This window comes from Larimichthys crocea, chromosome VII (genome assembly GCF_000972845.2).
Source record: "Larimichthys crocea isolate SSNF chromosome VII, L_crocea_2.0, whole genome shotgun sequence".
NCBI lineage: Eukaryota > Metazoa > Chordata > Actinopteri > Sciaenidae > Larimichthys > Larimichthys crocea.
This window is the reverse complement of record NC_040017.1, coordinates 28,615,442-28,635,793: the sequence shown is the minus strand read 5'-3', so window position 1 is coordinate 28,635,793 and position 20,352 is coordinate 28,615,442. Positions and strand designations below refer to the sequence as shown.

The following is a 20,352-nucleotide window of genomic DNA, read 5'->3' as shown; positions in this document are numbered from 1 at the left end:
TCCACTTCCATTGAACACCTGTGAACCGGCAGTGTCCAGTCTAACAGTGAACACGGCGACAGAACCTCTGAACCGGCAGTGTCCAGTCTAACAGTGAACACAGCGACAGAACCTCTGAACCGGCAGTCTACCGATGTGGTTTTCTTGCCGGGTTTGGCTCCTGGCATCCTGTTGGTGTCAGAGGCTGTGCTCAAACCTGGTCCAGTCTGGATGCTGAGCCCGGGCTCTGTTGCCTGCTTATGGCAGATTCAGTTTGCAGCAGTTACTTTAACAAGCGGCTAGGCTCAGGCTATCACAGGCCGTCCAGTGAAGCAGTCAGCAGATATCTACATTTCTCTCTCTGTCGTACAGCTGTTTGTGTGAGGTCAGAGGTCGTCTCCACAGCTGGATGACTCATGAACAAACAGTTGTGACTCTTTTCTGAAGGTTGTGTGTTCAGGAACAGTTCAGCCGTTCTGCAGCTGATCTGAGTTTCATGTTCAAACTTCAACCCCTGAAGGTTCGCGGAGCAGGAAGCGCACAGGTGTTGACCTTTAACCTCTGAGCAGCTGAAGGTGAAATGTTCACGTCAGGACAGAAACAGGAAGCTTCAGATGGCTTATTTATCACAACAAATCTTTCCTGTTTGTCTCTTTTATATCAGGGATGAACCGAAGCCAACACCAATGAAGACTGAAAAGTAGACGATTGTTTTGGTCGATGTTTTGTGACGTTGCGTTCACAGGAAACTGCTCAGCACTGTGAACACAAGGGAAGAAATGAAGCTTCAACCTCACGTCCCAACAAACGCTCCATGCAGGTTTCTGTCCAGGTGAACCTTCTCAGACAGTGTACCACGTAGGACCACTTCAGCCTCTTCCACCTTTCATTCACGTCACGGTCCAGCTCTGTGATCACATCCCCGACAGCTGTGGTAATGTTTTAAAACGCTCCATAATTTCACAGCTGACAGTTTGACAGGCAGCCCATGATTATGTTAATCATTAGATTTAATAATAACACAGCTTCTCATGAACAGTCAACACTCATCAAGTTGATTTGTTCAGTTTGGACGGTCTGTCGAATACGACTTGCAGCTCTCGTGTACGCTCACAGAAAAAGAGGTGTAGCGTAAGAACAGAAAAGGGTTGAATGACTATGTGGATCCATCCGTCCATCCTTTTGGTTCCGCTTATCCAGGATCAGATCATTCCCAACATCCCTCTCCCAGCAATGTTATCCAGTTCTTCCTGGAGGATCCCAATATGTTCCAATATGTTATATATAGTCCCTCCAGTGAATTCTGGATCTACTCCAAGGTCTCCTCACAGTTGGACATACTCGGAATACCTCCAAAGGAAGGCGCCCATCCTAATCAGACTACTCCACCTCAGCTGGTGCAGCAGCTCCACCCGGGTTCACTCTGGACGTCCAAGCTCTTCATCCTAACTCTACTGCCTCTTTCAGACAAATGTGACAACTGTGCTCTGAAATCCATTATTTTCAATGGCTTGACAGTGCAAGCAGACAATCAGGTTAAACTTTGGGTCTGCACTGCAAAGGGCATCGCATCTGAAGGCGGCTTGGAGGCAACCTACAGAGGAAACTGCTCATACTCACAATCTCATTCTTTCCAACACTACCAAAACCTCAAGGCCATAGGTGAGAGTTGGAACGATTGACCGGTAAATCAAGTGTTCCCTTCCTGGTCAACTCCATCTGAACCACAAAGGTCCAGTCTACTCATCCATCTCTGTGCTTGTCACTCGACGCTAAGATGAAGGTTTAAAGTGTAAAATAAAAACCTCAAATGATTCGTAAGTCGTTCTTTTGACGCTGCTGCTGTACAAGCCTCTTCCAGGTCCGTCTAGAACCAGACGAGTGTGCACCTTAGTAGTTAGAAGTATTCAGAAAATAAACCCCTGATTGCTCGGATTGATTTTTTAGCACCAGTTCTTTAAATGTTCTTGCTGGTTGTTTTCATTCATCATCATGACTACCTTTGTGGTTTGAGGTAGAGTGGGTCGTCCCCTAATCAGATGCCTGGCGGTTCGATCCCCTCCAGTCTGCATGTCAAGTGTCCTGATATACTGAAGGCTGAACCATCAGTGTGTGAATGGTTAGCTCCTCAAACTGTTGAGCAGTTGGCACCTTGCATGGCAGCTCATCAGTGAATGAATGTGTGTGAAAGGGTGAATGAGATTTGTTTAAGTAGTCGGGGCACTAGAAAGGCGATATATAAGTACAGTCCATTTACCATTACCTTTCACCTCCACAGGAAATTGAGTCCCTGCTGGTGAACTGGAGTGGGCCGGATCTCAGCGGGTTTGGAGAGCTGGTTCTGGAAGGTTCCTTCAAGGTCCAGAGAGTGAAGAAGGAGAGAGCCTTCTTCCTGTTTGATAAGATGCTGCTCATTGCCAAGAAGAGGCTGGAACAGTTCGTCTACAGCACGCACATATTTGTAAGTTTGTCGACAGATTTTGAAATCAAAAAGAATCTTCAGAAACTCAAACACTGTGTTTCTTGTGTTTCTCTGTCTCTGCCACAGTGTTGCAACCTGCTGCTGGTTGAGACGTTGAAGGATCCTCTTTGTTTCAGAGTGTCCGATCAGACGATTCCCAAACAGCAGCACATCGTCCAGGTGAGCGTTGGAGTCGGTGATGGCAGTCCAGCTAACAAACTGAACTGACATGAACTAACAGCAGCTACAGCTGACAGCAGTTTACTGTCCACCTGTAAATCACAGAGACCCGAGGCGATGAGTCAGTTATGAGAAAAAAGTTAGACAATGTCGCTTTAAGACAAATATTTCTACATGGTATCGGTTACAGTTTCTACAGTACTTCATGGTACTACTTTGATTCTTGTATTATTTCTCCAGACAAAGAACCAGGAGGAAAAGAGACTGTGGGTGCACTACCTCAAGAGACTGATCGTAGAAAACCATCCTGCGTCACTCCCACAGAAGGTAAGGGGAGGAGGAGAGGATCTGAAGCACGTATCAACAGTAGTACTGGTTGTAGTATTAAGTATTAATAGTTGTGGTTTTTGAAGCAGTACTTGATCAGTGGTGTTCTGTTGGTCTCTGCTGGCACCTGCTGGTCTGGAAACTGGATCCAACCATTGAAGATCAATAAGTTGATAACAAGTGATACTGGTTGTAGTAGCAGTATTTTCAGAAGTAGCACCAGTAGTAGTACAATATTACTAGTATTAGTAGTAGAGGTTCTGGCTGCAGTGTGTTGGACCCTGCTGCCACCTGCTGGTTGCTCACACAGTCTTTCAAACTGAATCCATCCATAAAGGATCTATATGTCAATGAATGGATGTTTTTGTAGTGGTAGTGGTCGTAGTAGTTGTAGCTGTTGTTGTATTAGTAACAACAATGGTAGTATTTGCACTACGGTATTTGTACAGGCAATATTTTAGGCAAAGATAGAAGTAGCATAACCGTACAGTACTATTGTTAGACATAGTAGTATAAAATGTTCCAGTGACTGTAGCACTACTATTAACAGTAGTACTGGTGGTAGTAGTAGTAGTAGTAGTAGTATTGCTGATCTGGAAACTGAACACTAGTAGTAGTAGTACATTACTAGTGGTGTTAATTGTAGTAGTGCATTAGCTGTAGAACTTTAATTAGCAGTACTACTTGTTGCAACAACAGAAGAAGTAATACTACAATATTAATATCAAATCAGACAGACTGCATGTGGTGTTGAATCAGAGCTGTCAGTATTTAAAGCTGAACTAGAAGTAGTATCAAGTGTAACAGAAAGACTGATGTTAGAAAATGTAGTATTGTTGTTGTAGTGCAGTAACTGTAGTAGTAGTGTTAGTGGTAGGGGGTTCTGGTTGTAGTATTGGATCAGAGGCGTTCTGTTGGTCTCTGCTGCCACCTGCTGGTCCGGAAACTGGATCCATCAAAGCGAAAACCTGGACAGTCCTGATCCGGATCTGAATCCTGATCTCTAAAAGTGAAGGATCAATATGTTTATATATATATGCATTACCTGTAATATTAGTGGTTATTATAGAACTTGCATTAGCTGCAGTACTTTATTTAGCAGGTTGTAGTAGCAGGAAAGTTTCTCAAGAACATTTGATGACTGTATTATTATTCTCAATTCTCATTCTTTCCAGGCAAGGCAAGTCCTGGGAGACAACTTCTGTCAGTGTGAGTCATTGAATAAAATAAGACATACAGATGAACTCTGCCAAGCTGTTTCTTGAACACGCAAATGTAGTTACATCACTTTCTGTCATTCAGCTCCTCAGTTCGATCAGGACAAGAAGTCCTCCACGCTGTCACGACTGGACGACATCCACGGCTATCACAGAGGCCGACGTCAGTCAGGTCGGAGTTAAATCTTTATTTTCCTGACCAAATAAAACGCGCTGCAGTTTATTCACACACTGTCCAGCTGCCAGAAATACTCACTAGATGAATCAGCCACTGAAAATAATCCCAAACAAATTCCTCCTGTTCCTTCAGTGAGCTGTTTGAGGAAATTACTGAATTAGTATTCAACATACATACAAACATAATAAATGGTGTTGAAATAATCTTCTTTACATGTTCAGACAAAGATGTCAAATGACAAATGAACGTTTCTTCACTCTTTGTCCCTTCAGAGCCTCCAGAAGTGTTGATGTACACACCTGAGAAGTCCAGGAAGAGTTTGCCGTTACTGCTGGAGGGAAACCTGCCATACAGACGCACCAGGAGACAGTCGGGTAAATTATATAACTGTTCATCATCTATTGCCTGAGGACAGCTACCAACAGACAATTAATCCTCCGCTAATGATCCACACAACCCAGACTTTAATTTCTTTAATTTTTCTAAATCATTCACAGATGTTCAGCTGCAAAGTTCATGAGTTTCTCAACATTTTTCCTCCCAATGAGTGAGAAAACAAACCTGTGTTTTCATCACATATATTGTGTAATAATGAGAACATTTGCAGTATGACAGGAATAAATTGTTGGTACAAGTACTGAACTGCTTGTATCATTAACTGCAGTTATCATTAATGTTTGTTTTGTTTACAGCTCCGGCGAAAGACATCGAAGCAGCGTTTCATCCCAACGGTAAGAAACCTTGACAGTAATAACTCTTCCTCAAGAAAGCACATGTCACATTTCTTCTTTTGTTCTGTGCCAAAAGTATAATTGCAGTGTTGAACTATAGGGGTGGGACAGTCACATAATTGTAGCATTGAAAACAAAATCTGAACTCAAAACAGAACAAAGATTGTCATTTGAGTGTTTCAATGTTTATATTTCTGTCTTTCTTCACTTTAGGTTTTGTTTCAGTGCCAAATTTTGTTTTCATTGCTAAAAATTACAATCACAGTGTTGATCTATGGGGCTGGGACAGTGACATGATGCTGGCACTGAAAGTCAAATTTGGCATTGGAAACAAAACTTTAAACGGAAAAAAGGGAAAAATGGTGTTGAAACATTTGTAATAGAAAACTGCGTCAGAATACGAATAATGTGTTTCAATGTCTTTCTATCTTTCACTTTAGGTTTTATTTTCATTGCCAAAATTATAATTACATTGGTGACCGATGGGGCTAGATTAGTGACAGCATAATTTCAGCATTGAAAATCAATTTGAATTGAAAAAGGAAGCATTGGCTAGTTTATAGGTAATGAAGGCCTTATAATATCTTTAATACATCACCACATTTTATTTCCAATACTGAAATTATGCATAACTCACCACTGCAGAGATGAACTGAGTCACATCAGTGCTGCTGACCTCTGAAGCATTGACCTTTGACCTTTTTAAAGCCATGTGATGTTCCCACACTTCTTTGTTTACTTAAAAAAGGGAAAACCGATAAACCTGACTTATATCATTTGTTCTGTGTGGTAAAAGAGTTCAGTTTTGGCTCCACACATAGATAGTTCCAGGGAGTCATATTTAATATTGTATATTGTATAAAGTATAATAATGCATTACTATGACGTTTTTCGTTCATTTCTTCATCTGTCAAACTCTTCTTCTTTTCTCCTCCCTCCAACGACTGTTTCCCACCACCATGGGAATGCTGCAGCTTTGAAGGTAGGACTGTATCATCACCTTCATGCTGCACTGACTATGAAAGAGTTCAGTTCACATCAGGTCACATAAACTAGTTGAAACAAGTTCAAAAACTGTGCCGTCATGCAGACTGTGTGTGTTGATGTGTTTGCAGCAGGCGGACAGCGAAGGCGAGCTGTGCCAGGCGGACAGTCTGGGCTCAGCAGGAAGCAGCAGTACGCTCGCATCCTCCGTCATCGAGGTGGAGGCCGAGAGGCCCGAACCAGGACTGACGCCACAGCTTCGAACGAACCACGAGGAAGAGGTATTTTCAAGTGATGTCATGACTTTCTCTCTCCACGAGCTCGCTAGAGAACTCCTTTGTTTCTATGATGAGGCTCTCACAGGGTCGCTGTTTACAAGACTACAGCTAGATTCAGTTTCTCCACCTTTTCTACAGTCCAACAGAGCCGAGACTTAAACCAGAGTCGCCTCCATGTTTACTGCTGTGTAGCCGGTCACCTGCAACCCGATGGTGCTGAAGAGAGACACTGTTCACGTAACCGAACATCACTATTTGATTATAAGATCAAGATGAGACAAAGGCTGACCTCAGACAGATCAGGCTAGATTTTCAGGATTTATAAGAAACTAAAAATTTGTCATCTGAAAAGTTGTTCCAGATCTCTTTATTGTGGAGATGTTGCGCTTGCTTGTCTTATACTAAAAGTATTTTTTCATCTCTTCTCGTCTGTTTGGATGAGCAGGAGGATGAAGAAGAAGAGCTGACCCCTCTCAGCCCTCCTCCCACCCTGTCCATCACAGAGGAGATCCTGGAGTTCATCAACCAGAGCCGAGCAAGGGAGGGACTCACGGCCATTCACACCGACACAACGGTTAGATTCGCTCTTTAATCTCTGCCTAACTTCAAAGACTCAAACTGTGTGAGACAGTTCAGACTTTTATAATGCAAATAACTCTGTTACTCTTTTACTACGTTTTTAGTCGTAAAGGATCTAAACACACAGTGGAGTAAAATAAAGTGTAACTGCACAGCAGAGGGAATAAAACTACATGAACTGACATGAACTGTACTGACTGTTTAAGCTGTTGTTTAGTCGGCTGATTAGTCAGCTGATTGGATGACCATCGTAAGAAGTCCAGTGTGGTTCAGTGTCAGTGTCGGACGGGTGGAGGCTGTGGTTTTATACCAATATTACACATGATCACTCGACTTTGGGACTGGAAATTATAAGGCAATATATACACGCTGTACATATACATAACAGCACATAAATATACTGTCTATATTTATACATGCATACATGTATGTGCAGCACGGTCTAAACTGGCTTTATGTGAAAAGTGAAATGAACAAACGGACAAATTTGTTGTTCTTAGACTTCTTAGACATTCACCCTGCAAGAGTACAGGTTTATAAAATGGGAGGTTCAACATCTGAGGAGCATGAATAGGCTCAACACAATAATGGCCTGTTAACTGGTGATATTTGTTGTGCTCCTAATAATAATACCCAAACCATTTGGGTTCATCCACTCAGGACTATGATTTGACGAGTAACTGCCAAGATATCTTGGAGTTGATAGTGGAGTGATTCTCAAAACACTGCTGTCTTACTTTTCTTCTAGGAGAAGGTCTTCGATCACCCCAAAGAAAGTCTGACTCCATCTAATCAGACCAACTTCACCTGCCCACTGCCCCCAGTCGCCTCACCCTCCAGCCCAGAGCAAGGACCCACAATACAACAGGAGCAGGATCGAGCAGATATGGAGAACGACAGCAGCCTCCAAAGTCAGACCGGTGGTTCTGGTGATGAAACTGGACGTGAAGATGAGACATGTACAAATGCAGTAACTCCGGATGCAACAAGTCAAGTGGAAATGGAAGTGGAAGAAGATGGAGAGATGCAAGAAGAAGTCGTAGAAAAAGAGATGGAAGCAAAGAATGAAGAAGAGGAAGTGAGCATAATAACTTCTCCAACGTCAGATCCTAACCCCGTCATCCCAGCTGAGGAAGCAGGAGATAACTTGGCTATGAAAGAGGCAAACACAGAGGCCACCACTTCCTCCCAAAATCCAGACCTCCTTCACCCGATCCAGACACGTCAACTACCCACAAGAAGCTCCCACCTCACCAAACGCGACAAGAAGATCATTGAAAAAATCAGGAGTTATTACGAAGCAGCAGCCGAGGCTGAAGAGGACGAAGCGGAGGAGGAAGATGAACAGGAAGAAGGAGGACCATCGAGACGGAGAAACAGTTTCTCACAAATCCCGTCCGGTCTGGTGAAGGAGTCGGTGTCACGCTTTGATGTGGGTGGACACCAGGGGGAACCAGAGGGTGAACAATCCAAGTATGAAACAACTGACGTGATCAATCAGTGTTCCTCAGCTGGTCATACCTCCTCTCCTACGCCAATCTCACCACATTCAGAGAGTGATGGACAGGTAAATAAACCAACCAGCTCCCTGGAATTTGATACCGAGACCACAATAACGTCACCAATCTCTAACGTCGTGCTTGACAAGGAGACTCCAAACCAAGAGGATCTGAATCTGCAGTCAAACCCCAACAGGGCTGTTGGCAAAGAAGCTGAGATAGAAGATGAAAATGTAAATGTCTGCAGAGGACCATTAGAGGAAGCACCAGAGGAAATGCAAGAGGAGGAGCCAAATGTTGTGGCTACAGAGGGACAATCTATTACCAAAACCGCTGTTGGAAACCAAGATGCTGTGGTTGGGCATGAACCTAACCAAGCAGAACCAAATGAAAGCCACAAGGAACCTTTGAGAGACGCTCTGCCACCTGCAGAACAATGTCAAAAACCTGAGACCAGAACACACTCCTCTTGGACTAGAACCAAGCACAAAGACCTGGCTAAGACCAGCAGGAACCTTGAGAGTTTTCCCAGTCAGATAAAAGTAGGTCGGTGGTCCCATCAATCCAGAATTGTCACTGCGAACCGGGCCTTGTTTGAGGGCATGGGATCGGACGTAGCCGGTATTGGGTTATTTGAGTCCAGCCCTGTAGTAGACTCCATGTTGATGGAAAACTCAGAGCGTATTCTGAGCAAGGTCCAAACATTGGCCCAAATGTACAGTGCTAAATCCAGCACCATGAAGGTCCCTCTACATCAGAAACGGGCCAGCGCCATAAAGAACCCATCATGGGGCTCGGGTAGACTGTTTGGACTCTCAACCCAAACTCAAAGTCAGACACAGACTCAAACTGAGTACCAACAGCAAAATCTCTCAGAAACCAAACAAAAGACTCACTCAGAGCCCAAAGTTCAGAGCCAAACCATAACACAAACCAAGCAGCAATCACAGATCCAAACTAAAAGTCCCATGTGGAGTCAGACCAAGATTTACAGCCAATACCAGACCCAAACCGTGAGCCAGGAGGACCAAACCATCCAGGAGGAGACGGTGATAAAGAGAGCAGCGAGCCTGACAAACGGTAGGTTGGTTTTCTTGGAGATTCAGTAGTTGATGCTACAAGATACAACTTATTTCTTTGTCAGTTATAATCCATTACTGAGATGTTTGTTGTTGGCGTTCTCTAGATTTACAGGAGACAGTTGTGGCCCCTTGTGAACCTCTGCTGTTTGGTCATGTCCTGGTCAAAGAGACCCCAGCTTGTCATCACCAGACAAATGGATTCACCCTCTCCAGGCCCAGAGACTTCATATCTGCCTTGACCAAAGAAAAAGACTCCAACAGTGGTTGTATATCAGCTGAGAACTCCCAGACTTCCAGCACGTCTGGGGAAAATGCATCCACCCAGGCTAGCAGCTACAACAGCGGGTTCATCTCCACTGACACATCCAGGCCTCACCTCCGAACACAAACTGAAGATCAGAGCTCCAGTATGTGCTGCTCTGCCAGCAACAACCCCCTGACGTCAACCATGACCTTGGATGACAGAGTCACCGAGTTCAAAGACTACAGCTCAACTTCTTCCACAAGAAAAGATGAAGCCTCCGATGAAAACGGGAAGATATGTTCAGATACCAATGGCACCACGAAAAGAGAAGGGTGAGTGGATAATATTTACAGAAATGGGATCAAGACGAAGTCTATTTCCAGTCAAGTCGGGCTATCGTCAGCCAGTTATGAAGTTGTCAGAGAACAGACTGAATCTTTATTATCCCTGAGGGGCAGCAGGATGTAACATAAATAACACAGATACAAACAAAGGTAACAACAACCAGTAAAATACTGAAAAACACATAGTACATAAAGGTTCCACACCTCAAAAAGCCTATAGCAGCCAGAACAAAAGAGTTTTTGTGTTTGCTTGTTCTGCATTTAGGCAGACAGCAACAACAGGAAGTAGCTGTTCAGGGGTTGACTTGGGTTGGCCAGGACTGACTGTGCCCTCCTGAGGGACCTTGACTTTGTACTGCAGCCTGTTTTTGTTTGTAAGAGTGAGGGACCCAAACCAGCTGCAAAAGAACCGTTTCAATAAAACAACAGTAACATCCTCATAAAAGTCTCGTCGTAGTTTCCAATAAAGAAATATCCAATCCAACCCACTTTATTTATATAGCACGATTTTAGCAAACACAAGGCTTCCAACATAATAAAGCACAATAAACAGATAACACAATAAAAGCACAATCAAAAGATGAAGCAGACAATAGAAAGATAAAAGCAATAAAATAAGGATCGGCTGGGAGTGTAGGGGGTGCAGCTCAGAGAGGTAAGGTGGGGCAAGGAACCCAGGTCACAAAAGTGCCACCAAAGACCTTTTTTTCATTAAAATTCAGAAAATTTAAAGACACCCAAGCTTTAAGGTCGTGTAAACACTTTAGCAGTGGGAGAGTGAGAGTAGGAATCAGACTTTTTGAGAGGGACATAGATCTGCCTGTCATCTGCATAGCAGTGAAAAGAAACGCCATGTTTCCTGAGAATAGAACCAAGTGGGAGGAGATAGAGACAAAATAAAAGAGGGCCAAGCACGGAGCCCTGCGGGACCCCACATGAGAGAGGAGCAGTGGAGGACACAGAGTCCTCGAGGCTGACACAGAAAGTCCGATGTGACAGGTAGGACCTGAACCATTCCAGTGCCGTGCCACCGATGCCCACTCACTGCTCCAAGTGAGCAATCGGGTTTTCAAATTTCAAATCTAAAAGTGCCAGGACAACACAGTGACCAGAGTCAGTAGCTAAAAAGATATTATTAAAAACTCTTAAAACTGATTCTGTGCTGTGCAATGTTTTAAAACCGGATTTTTCTGTGCATTTAAAAAGTCCATGAGCTGGGAATAAACAATCTTCTGTAAGATTTTAGAGAAGAAAGGCCTGAAATTTACCAAAACAGTAGGATCCAGCCCAAGGCTGCACAACTGCATGTTTAAAATGTACAGGGACCACTCCAGAGGACAGACTGCTATTAATAACTGTGAGACGAGATGGCGAACCCGAGGGCTTCAAATGACCCACAATCTCCTGCACAAAGGGCAGGTCATAGGGTCAAAGTGTCCAACACAGCAGAGCAGGGGACAAACACTGAAGGTTCAGAAGCAGGAGGTGGAATAAGTGCTCAGGTAGAAGTGATTCAGGAGATTCAGGTCTGAGAGTAAGAAAACGGTAAGCTGGCTCAATCCTTCCTGCAGCGACCCGGGTCTGTCTTCTTGCTTTCCCATGTGAAAGTGTAAAAGAGAAACACTTGAAAGGGCCTGACTAGAGTTTTTTTTTTTTTTTTGATATATTTTTACGATATCATTTTATATCGCTTTACTTAAACAGTATTTTCAATATTTTGACGTTTTACATTGCATTACACTGACGCTTTCAATCTGGGCTCTCCTCCTGGTTCTCTGCAGGTCCGTGCTGAGTGGTGGCTGCCCAGTGGATTCAGTCATAGACTTGACATCTGTAAACATTATTACTCAGCCAGCACACTCAAAGCTAAACCTCTCTGCTCAACGACAACAGGACGGAGATGAGCAAGACTTTCCAGATGCACAAGATAAACATGACTATAAAACTTCTACAGGACTGAGACTAACCAAAGACGTGCAGAGCGCTCATGCACTGCCTGAATACGTGGTTTGCACAGGACCCGTGGATGGAGAGCCATCCCCAGGAGATCTGGTACTGATGGTAGCTCCAACAGAGGACTACAGATCCACAATGCCCCATGGGGGAGGTGCTACAACCCAAAAGAAAGATGGGCGCCCAACTGAGGAGATGAATGAATCTCCATCACAGCCCAAGATGATTGTCCAAGGTTCAAAGGTGATCTTTACAGAAGAACCAACTTATTACAGCGCCTCAAGAGAGCCGGGTCACCCTTCACACATGACCTTTGACCCCTCACAAGTTTCTACTCGTACAGTTGCAGAAACTCCAGAAGATCACAAAGCAAGAGGTCTGCGGTCATCGGTTCAAACCTCTGAACCAAATCTAACCCAACCATGCCCTCCATTGGTGCAGTCTGACTTTTTACCAACATTCACCAGCCAGAGGCCGCCAGACCTACCCACTGCGACGGGTAGACAGGCTCTGAATGTCAGTGACACCTCTCCATACGAACACAGGTGTGTTTGTGAATGAAAGTTCATCTTCAACATGTTTTAGCAGCACAGATACTGCAGTAAAACCTCAGTCTGAGCCTATCCAATTGAGGTTTGGCTTTGCCTTCAGCCGAAAGATGTAGAAAATAAAAAAACGCAAAGCTTAAGCCAAGAGCAGCTGTGCTTGGTATTTTCTTCATGTCCAAACATTTATGAATCCGTTCTTCACTCTAAAGCTAAAGCACTTAGATACACTGCACATGAAAACAATGTTATATTTTAGTTCTGCCCTGAAGTTACCTTCACAAAAATGTGCTGACAAGACGTCTACATAAATCAGATATGTTATCATAGAATGCAAATTCAAGACATTAATCTGTGCTTGTCTGTTGCTTCCAGGTTTTCAGACCAGCAGGGCTCAGGACCCCCCGCCACCCTGTCCACAGCCAGCCTTCCATCAGGCAGTCGGCCATCTTCAGGACCGTCCTTGGAGACACCTAACCCAGCCATCACTACCCCTGACCAGTACAAAGACCTCACGACGGCTCCATCAGCCTTCAAACAGAGCCTCAGACACTGCTCCCCTTCCCCTGTTAGAGTTCTCCCTTCCCCCTCCTCCTCCTCTGTCCAAGCACCTCCTTGCTCCTCACCATTCAGGATTATTCCAGCAACTCCTCCCACCCTTGGATCTGGTGAAGATACCTCCCTGAACCTGAACTCCAGGACTCTTCCCTGTTTTTCTCCCACACCTTCTTCTAGTAGTGGTTCATCAGTGCAGTCACCCCCTGCTCTCTCTCCAACACCCTCATCTGCGTTCACTCCTTCTTCTGGGAGATCTTCATCTATAAGAGCAGGTCCTCCTTCCTCGCCTACTCCGCCGTCTTCTCTACGTTCTCCTCCATGCTCCTCCGCTATCGCTTCCTCCTCTGCATTCACCAAATCCTTAGCTGCCTCCTGTATTAGCCAGTCCATCAGTCAGAGTATGGCGAGAAAGAACACTGTCCCGCAACAAGCCGCACCTATAAACCAAAGCCCATGTTCGCACCTACGACGGCGCTCGCCTTCACCAAAGCTCCTACCAACTCAACAGGGCTCTAGCACGCCTGCATATGCCCAGCTAGGGTGTAGTAAAGATGGGTACCAATATCCAAGGTGTACCCCGTCTTCTCCCAGGTCCTCTTGCTCTTCTCCAAGCCTTTTCCAACGTTCCCCTTCCCCATCTATGAGTCCGGCCCATCATCAACCTCCCCACTCTTCTTCCCCATCACCTCGGCCTTCGTTCCTTCACTCATCCCAGAATACAAACAACAACAACAACAGCAGCATTAACCGAGCCATCAGTAATGGTGGTTGGTCAGTGAGTCCACAGAAGGCTCCACTAGCTAACGGTAGCGCAAATGCAACAATAATGCAACAAACCCATGATCCTCTCTGGTTGGGGTCACACAACCGTGTAGCTCGACCCTTTTCTGCCTCCGAACCCAGCTCACGAGTCCAGTCCCCATCTCCCTCTCCATCCCCTGCCTCATTTACTCGTCTGTGCTCTCCACCTCCTCCTCAACATAACTACTCCTCCCCCATGGCGAACAAACCTCCTCACCCCCGGAGCACACGGGTAGGAAGTGCAAGTCACCACAACCCACTAGGACTCACTTTGGAGCTACCTAGGATGGCATTCGGGCAGTCTTCCTCATGTCTGAGCCCTCGGATCCTCTCGCCACCTCCTATTGGCGTGTCTGTGAATGTTTTGACCAACAATGTTGCGACACCTCAACCTAGAAACCCCAGATATGCTTCGTCCTCTCCTTCTCCTTCCTTTTCTTCCTCTTTAGGCTCACCAACAATGGAGAATGCCACTTTCCCCACTTTCTCTTCTACTTTGATGTCACAGCATAGTTCCAGAGCATCCTCACCTTCTGCATCCCAAACAACCCTTCGGAGGTCGGTCTCCTCCAGCCTGGCAGACACGCCTCCAAGTCCAGCTCGAAGCAACACAAGTGGACTGCGCCGTTCTTGGGCGGACAGCAGCCGGAGATCCCTTGGTGGTTTCGGTGGTAGTGGCCGAGGGTCCTTTGACCAGCATGAGTCCTGTCCAACTAGTCCAAGGAGTGGATGGTCCTCATACGGTAGCTCCCCATCATGTCTCAGCCCTCGAGCTGGGCTTCAATCCCCGCTCTCACCTGGCAGGCTGACCCCAGGGAAGGGCACCCATGGGGGGCAACATTTCACCAGTGTGCCTTGGCCAGACGTACGAGAGCTTTCGAGCAAATATAATGGAACTGATAGCCTTGATACAAGTGCTACTTCCACCGCCTTCCTCTCTTCTCCTGTCCCACCAAACAGCCAGACAGAATGGAGAGACCCAGAGCTAGAAGAGGGTAACTGTCGTAGTCAACTCATCTGTGCCTATGTTGCCCGGCCGTCCAGTGAACAAAACCTCTCCACCTCCTGTATGGTTCTTTCCTCCTCAGACATGACCTCCCCTCCACTTGCCCCCTACCAGCAACACAATTTCCAATTCCAACTTAAACCACAGCCTCAGGTCCAAGTCGCTACCACAACATCTCCAACACCTTCAATCCCTTCCACCTTGACACCATGCGCATCACCACTACCCTTTGCCCATTCGTCTCCTACCAAACAGGGGAACCAGAAGACCAGTTACGCTACCACAGTCAATCTCCAGATCGCAGGAAGTGGCCGAATAACTTCCTTTAGCACTGCCCAAGTCAGCCTGACCCAAACCCTGCAAGGTGGAGCCGGAGCTGGAGGACCAGGACAGGGGCAGGTGACACGAAGAGTGAGCATCAACGGACTTTCTCACCTTCCCTCACCTCTTCCTCAGAACTGAAACAGGCTACGACAAAAAAGGGCCAAAAGAAAAGGAAGGCACTCAAGAAGACTTGTGCCCAACACCACCGAGAACACCTAGAAGGTGCTGGTTTCTAGTCTGGTCGTGAACTGTGATCCCCCCTCACACCACGAGTCCACCATGCTGAAAATGATCTCAAAGCATGGGCTACTTCAACTTGGAAATAAGGTTTCATCTGAGGACATAATGAATGTTGTCAATCCGTTTCAACACTGATTTTAAGGCATTCCTCGTAACATGACGGGATGTATTTGGGGTCAGATGTGATGGAGACTATAACGTAAATCTTGGTGGCTTTTGAAAAAGCATACCTACCTGCACATGGCTCTTATTTTAATCTGGGCTAATGACTTTGAACAGATGCTTTAAAGATCCTAATATTGTAAAAAGTAAAAAAAATAAAATATGGTGACTCCTTTAGCTGTGATCTTGCTGGATGAATCCCCAAAAAACCCTGAATGTCCACAAGGTGGATTGGATGAATTCGTAAAGGTGGCGATCTTAAAATTTGGTCTGAAGTCTGTTCCAGCTCTGGACTCTTTCTTGAGGATGTGACGACATCTTGGAGGAACATTTTAGACGGTTAATTCAGGAACTTTTGGCATTTATTGAGCTGGATTACATCCATATGTGCCAATCCTGCAAACATCCAACCAGTGCTGTATGCAATCACAGTTAGTTCATGTGCTTTTTGTAATTTTGTTATTTTTTTTAAATATTCTGTCGATGTCGGGCTCTCTGGGGCCAGTCTTTGCGGTTGGTGATTAATTATTAATAATCTTTTTTGTAACCATTTTATTATTATTCGTTTTTATTATTTTATTGTTTATTTATGAAGTTAGTCTTATTCTCTTTGGCACTTATTATCCTTTAAAATAATGTTGGTGTTTTGCACAGTGTCCTCATCATTTGTGTGAGTGTGTGTGAGTGTATTTGTGTGTTTGTAAAATGACGTGTCTGTCAAGTTTTTCTTTAAACTTCAGACCAAGCCGATATCTGCGTGTTTTTTACAGTTTGCTCTCATATTGATGTACTCGGTTGGTTCATTGATTCACGCTCTGTATCTTGATATTCACTGAAATTCTTTTGGCAACAACACAGGTGACAGTATCGCCTCGTTCGTATCTTAACGCTCAGTGATTACCCCCCAATGCATGAGGCTTCCACCGGACACGTCACGACTGCAACACTGCTTTCAAACCCCAGCAGCGTTTTTCTCTCCAGACTTTGTCAACTTGCATTCACTTCATTTTTTTTGGTCTATGTGCTTCTAAATATGTTAAATTCGGTCTCTTTTGAGGTTTGCACATGGTGTTTTACTTTGAAAATCAACTTCCTGTCAGTGCGAGCTGCTCTGTGTAGATTGATGTGGGGTGCTCGCGATGTCCATTGACAGTAAAAAGAATGAACAGTGTAAATGACGTGTTGCAATTCAACATTGAATTGAACATTCAACATTTGTGTTTCCTATTGAAAGGAAACACAAACAAGTCGCAGATTTTAAACCAGTTTAGAAATTTTATTTTGAAAATCCAATTTTATGGATTTTTTTTTTAAGTGTGATTCTTATTTTTTATTTTTTTAAATTTCCAGTCCTTTCAAAATAAATAAATAAATAAATAATGCTGTAAAATTGATTGTAAACGTGTCACAAAACAAGAGAGGTGTATGGACGCTGGTGAAAAGGGAAATATTAATGAAAATCTTCATCCAGTAGAGACGGAAAATAAAAGTATGTGGTGCAAAAATCTAAATGAATCGTGCTTTTTATTCTCTGCTGGACTGAACTGTCCGTTTACTCGAGGCCCTGCAGCTAACAGCTGTGACAATAAGGTTTGAGGACGTCTCATTAATTGTCCTCATGGGAAGTCCAAACATTAAAACGCTCGCTGCTGGAGTCCTTTTGTGTCGGGTTTGATCTAGCTTGGGAACCAAAGATTGACCTGTAAACTATAAACTATATATAAATAGGCTTTTTAATGTTTGGACACAAAGTACTTGAAAGTGAGAAGTCATGCAGACAGATTGGTACCAAAGACGTATTTCTTTGATAAAGGCAAAAGAATTCATGGGAACAACAGGTTGGCTCAGAGTCCAGATTCTTTCTTTGGCTGCTCCTCGCTGCTTTTTCCACTGAAGTCCTCCAGCTGCTCAGCTCCAGCTCTCTGTTTCCTGAATGTGGCAGTGGGAGCTCTTGTCTCCCTCTTTAAATCTGAGCCCTGCCTAATTCCGGGGTGTCTGGCTTAATCGGCCCATCATAATTAGGCCGGAGTATAAGAGGGGTTACTTTGGCCCCCCTCTTGCTTGTGGCCCGTAGACATGCCCACCTCCATGCTCACGTGAGCAGGTACGTTACCGGTGGCATCAGTGTGATTTTTAGACGTTTTACAAACAGCCTTGCTCTTATTAGGCAGCGCTGTGTGTCCTCCAAGTGTCAGACTCACCTCATGACATGAAGCCCTGCTGCTTTGACTCCGGTCTAGCCTGTCGCTCCGGCAGTGCTATCCAGTCTGTCAGCGCTGCTCTTTGGATCCTGCTTCAACAGCTGATCACCATCCAGGCTGCTCGAACAGCTGATCACCATCCAGGCTGGTTCAACAGCTGATCACCATCCAGGGTTTATTGGTTTGTTCTGTTTCTTTGTGTTGGGTCATTTATTTCTGTGCTTTCGTTAATTACATTCATCTTGTTCACCTGAACCAGCGGTACGTTTACTGGCAGCTTGTTTTCATTTCTTTGCAGCTTAGTTGCTGCAAATTTATGATTGATTGTTTTTTTTCTGATGATCGAACCCACTGATGGTTTTATTTTGTCCTTTCAGGTGCTGAGAGCTGAAGGTGTGTGTGTGTGTGTGTGTGTGTGTGTCCGGCTCCTTCCCTGGGATTCCTCTCAGCAGCAGGCCTCAGCCCTGGTAGTGCTCCCCCTCCTGGTATGAATGGGTTGTTTTTAGTAAATTAGTCTTGTTAAATCAAACTGTGCATTTGTAAACATTAACCATTAATGCTGCAGCTGGCTGCAGCTGGCTGCCTTACAGCTGACTGTGCAGTCTATCTGCTTGGGTGTAATTCCCGACGTGGCGCTGTCGGACAGTAGTACTCAGTGTTTTTCCTTTTTGTTTTGCTTCCTCCCCAAAGCCACTAATTAACTGCTGCTAACTGAATTAGCATTAGCATGCTAACAGAACCGGGCTCAGCAGTCAGACCGGACCGGGTTGGAGCACAGCCTCTGAGTCCAACAGGGAATAACGTGACAGTACTGAGGTGACTTACAGACTTTATGATGGAAACATTGATCAGCAACAAGTTAATATTATGGACCTCGCTAGTTTGGGGAAAAGGCTAAATGTAGCTAACTGAACTGACTCAGCCCGGGAAGCCAGGAGCCAAGAAAACCACCTGATAGACTGGACACTGCCGGTTCAGAGGTTCTGTCGCTGTGTTCACTGTTAGACTGGACACTGCTGATTCAGAGGTTCTGTCGCTGTGTTCACTGTTAGACTGGACACTGCCGGTTCAGAGGTTCTGTCGCTGTGTTCACTGTTAGACTGGACGCTGCCGGTTCAGAGGTTCTGTCGCTGTGTTCACTGTTAGACTGGACGCTGCCGGTTCAGAGGTTCTGTCGCTGTGTTCACTGTTAGACTGGACGCTGCCGGTTCAGAGGTTCTGTCGCTGTGTTCACTGTTAGACTGGACGCTGCCGGTTCAGAGGTTTCTGTCACTTGTTCACTGTTAGACGGACACTGCGGTTCAGAGGTTCTGTCGCTGTGTTCACTGTTAGACGGACACTGCTGGTTCAGAGGTTCTGTCGCCGTGTTCACTGTTAGACTGGACACTGCCGTTCAGAGGTTCTGTCGCGTGTTCACTGTTAGACTGGACACTGCGGTTCAGAGGTTTTCTGTTCTGTGTTCACTGTTAGACTGGACACTGCTGGAAAATAGTGATGTGTCGGTCGCGAACGATCCGGTTCTAAGAGCCGGCTCTTTGAAGTGAACGACGGGAGCCGTTTTTTTTTTTTTTTTCACACTTTTTGACACTCTCCCTTGTGCCATGCCTGTTCTCACACATCTTGACCAATCATGTTTGGCTTTCAAGGGAAAAAAAAACTAGCGGGAAAAAAACTTTTTGTGTGAAAGTAATTGGTCAAGATGTATAGCAGTATGGCACACGGCAGGGGTGACACACACACACACACACACACACACACACACACAACACACAGACACACAAACAGACATTAATTGTTAATTACATTATTGCATTATTTTGGGTGATAAATTAATTAAATAGTTAGTACGTTTTATTTATATAGCACATTTTTACACCGCATGCACTGACCAAAGTGCTTTACAATGTCAAAAATAAAATAAAATACAATAACATTTAAAAATATAAAATAATAATAACAGCAATAATAATAAAATAATAATAAAAATTAATTAATTAAACCAATTAATAAAATGTTTGGGAGCCGAAAGAGCCGAAGTTCCATCACTATTGGGAAACAATCCACTCTGAAGCGTCATCGGCATTCAGCTGTGTTTAGTTGTATCGTATCTAACCTCTAATCTACCAGGGTACTCACAGATGACTAAGCAGTAATTTGCATAAAGTTTTTAGGTAGTCAATACATACTTGGCAACCGGAGAGCAGGGATGGTTGCTTTAGACATGTCTGTGCTGCAACATTCCTGTTCTCTGAGAACTGAACTCTGTAACACGTTTATCAGTGAGGCTGTTTGTGTCTGTGATAAGACGCTGGCTTTCACTTTTTGTTCACGTAGACTTTGGACCTGTTTGATTCACTCTGCTCACCTGCAGTTCACTCTGAGGCAGTCGGCAGAATCTCTCAGGGTACGTAGCTGTGTTTATTCCTCTCGTGGTGTGGAGAACCTTCTCCAGTCTGTCAGGCTGTAGATCAAGTCAGGC

The 20,352-nt window shown here is 44.7% G+C and overlaps 1 protein-coding gene across 2 annotated transcripts in view; it reads left to right on the top strand.

Moving 5' to 3' along the window:
• LOC104936120 (mucin-12) overlaps positions 1-17,183 on the top strand; it is a 46,640-nt gene extending 29,457 nt beyond the window's left edge. The window contains exons 7-20 of one of the 2 annotated variants that reach the window (XM_027280267.1): positions 2,258-2,440; positions 2,528-2,620; positions 2,861-2,947; positions 4,123-4,156; positions 4,250-4,336; positions 4,615-4,716; positions 5,035-5,073; positions 6,048-6,055; positions 6,192-6,338; positions 6,781-6,909; positions 7,663-9,493; positions 9,600-10,071; positions 11,865-12,581; positions 12,957-17,183. In XM_027280267.1, coding sequence (XP_027136068.1) covers positions 2,258-2,440; positions 2,528-2,620; positions 2,861-2,947; positions 4,123-4,156; positions 4,250-4,336; positions 4,615-4,716; positions 5,035-5,073; positions 6,048-6,055; positions 6,192-6,338; positions 6,781-6,909; positions 7,663-9,493; positions 9,600-10,071; positions 11,865-12,581; positions 12,957-15,408 — 6,381 coding nt within the window. In that variant the 3' untranslated portion in view covers positions 15,409-17,183. Of the gene's footprint in view, positions 1-2,257; positions 2,441-2,527; positions 2,621-2,860; positions 2,948-4,122; positions 4,157-4,249; positions 4,337-4,614; positions 4,717-5,034; positions 5,074-6,047; positions 6,056-6,188; positions 6,339-6,780; positions 6,910-7,662; positions 9,494-9,599; positions 10,072-11,864; positions 12,582-12,956 lie in introns of both variants that reach the window. The other variant, XM_027280265.1, reaches the window with a different exon arrangement.
• The last annotated feature ends 3,169 nt before the right edge of the window (positions 17,184-20,352 follow it).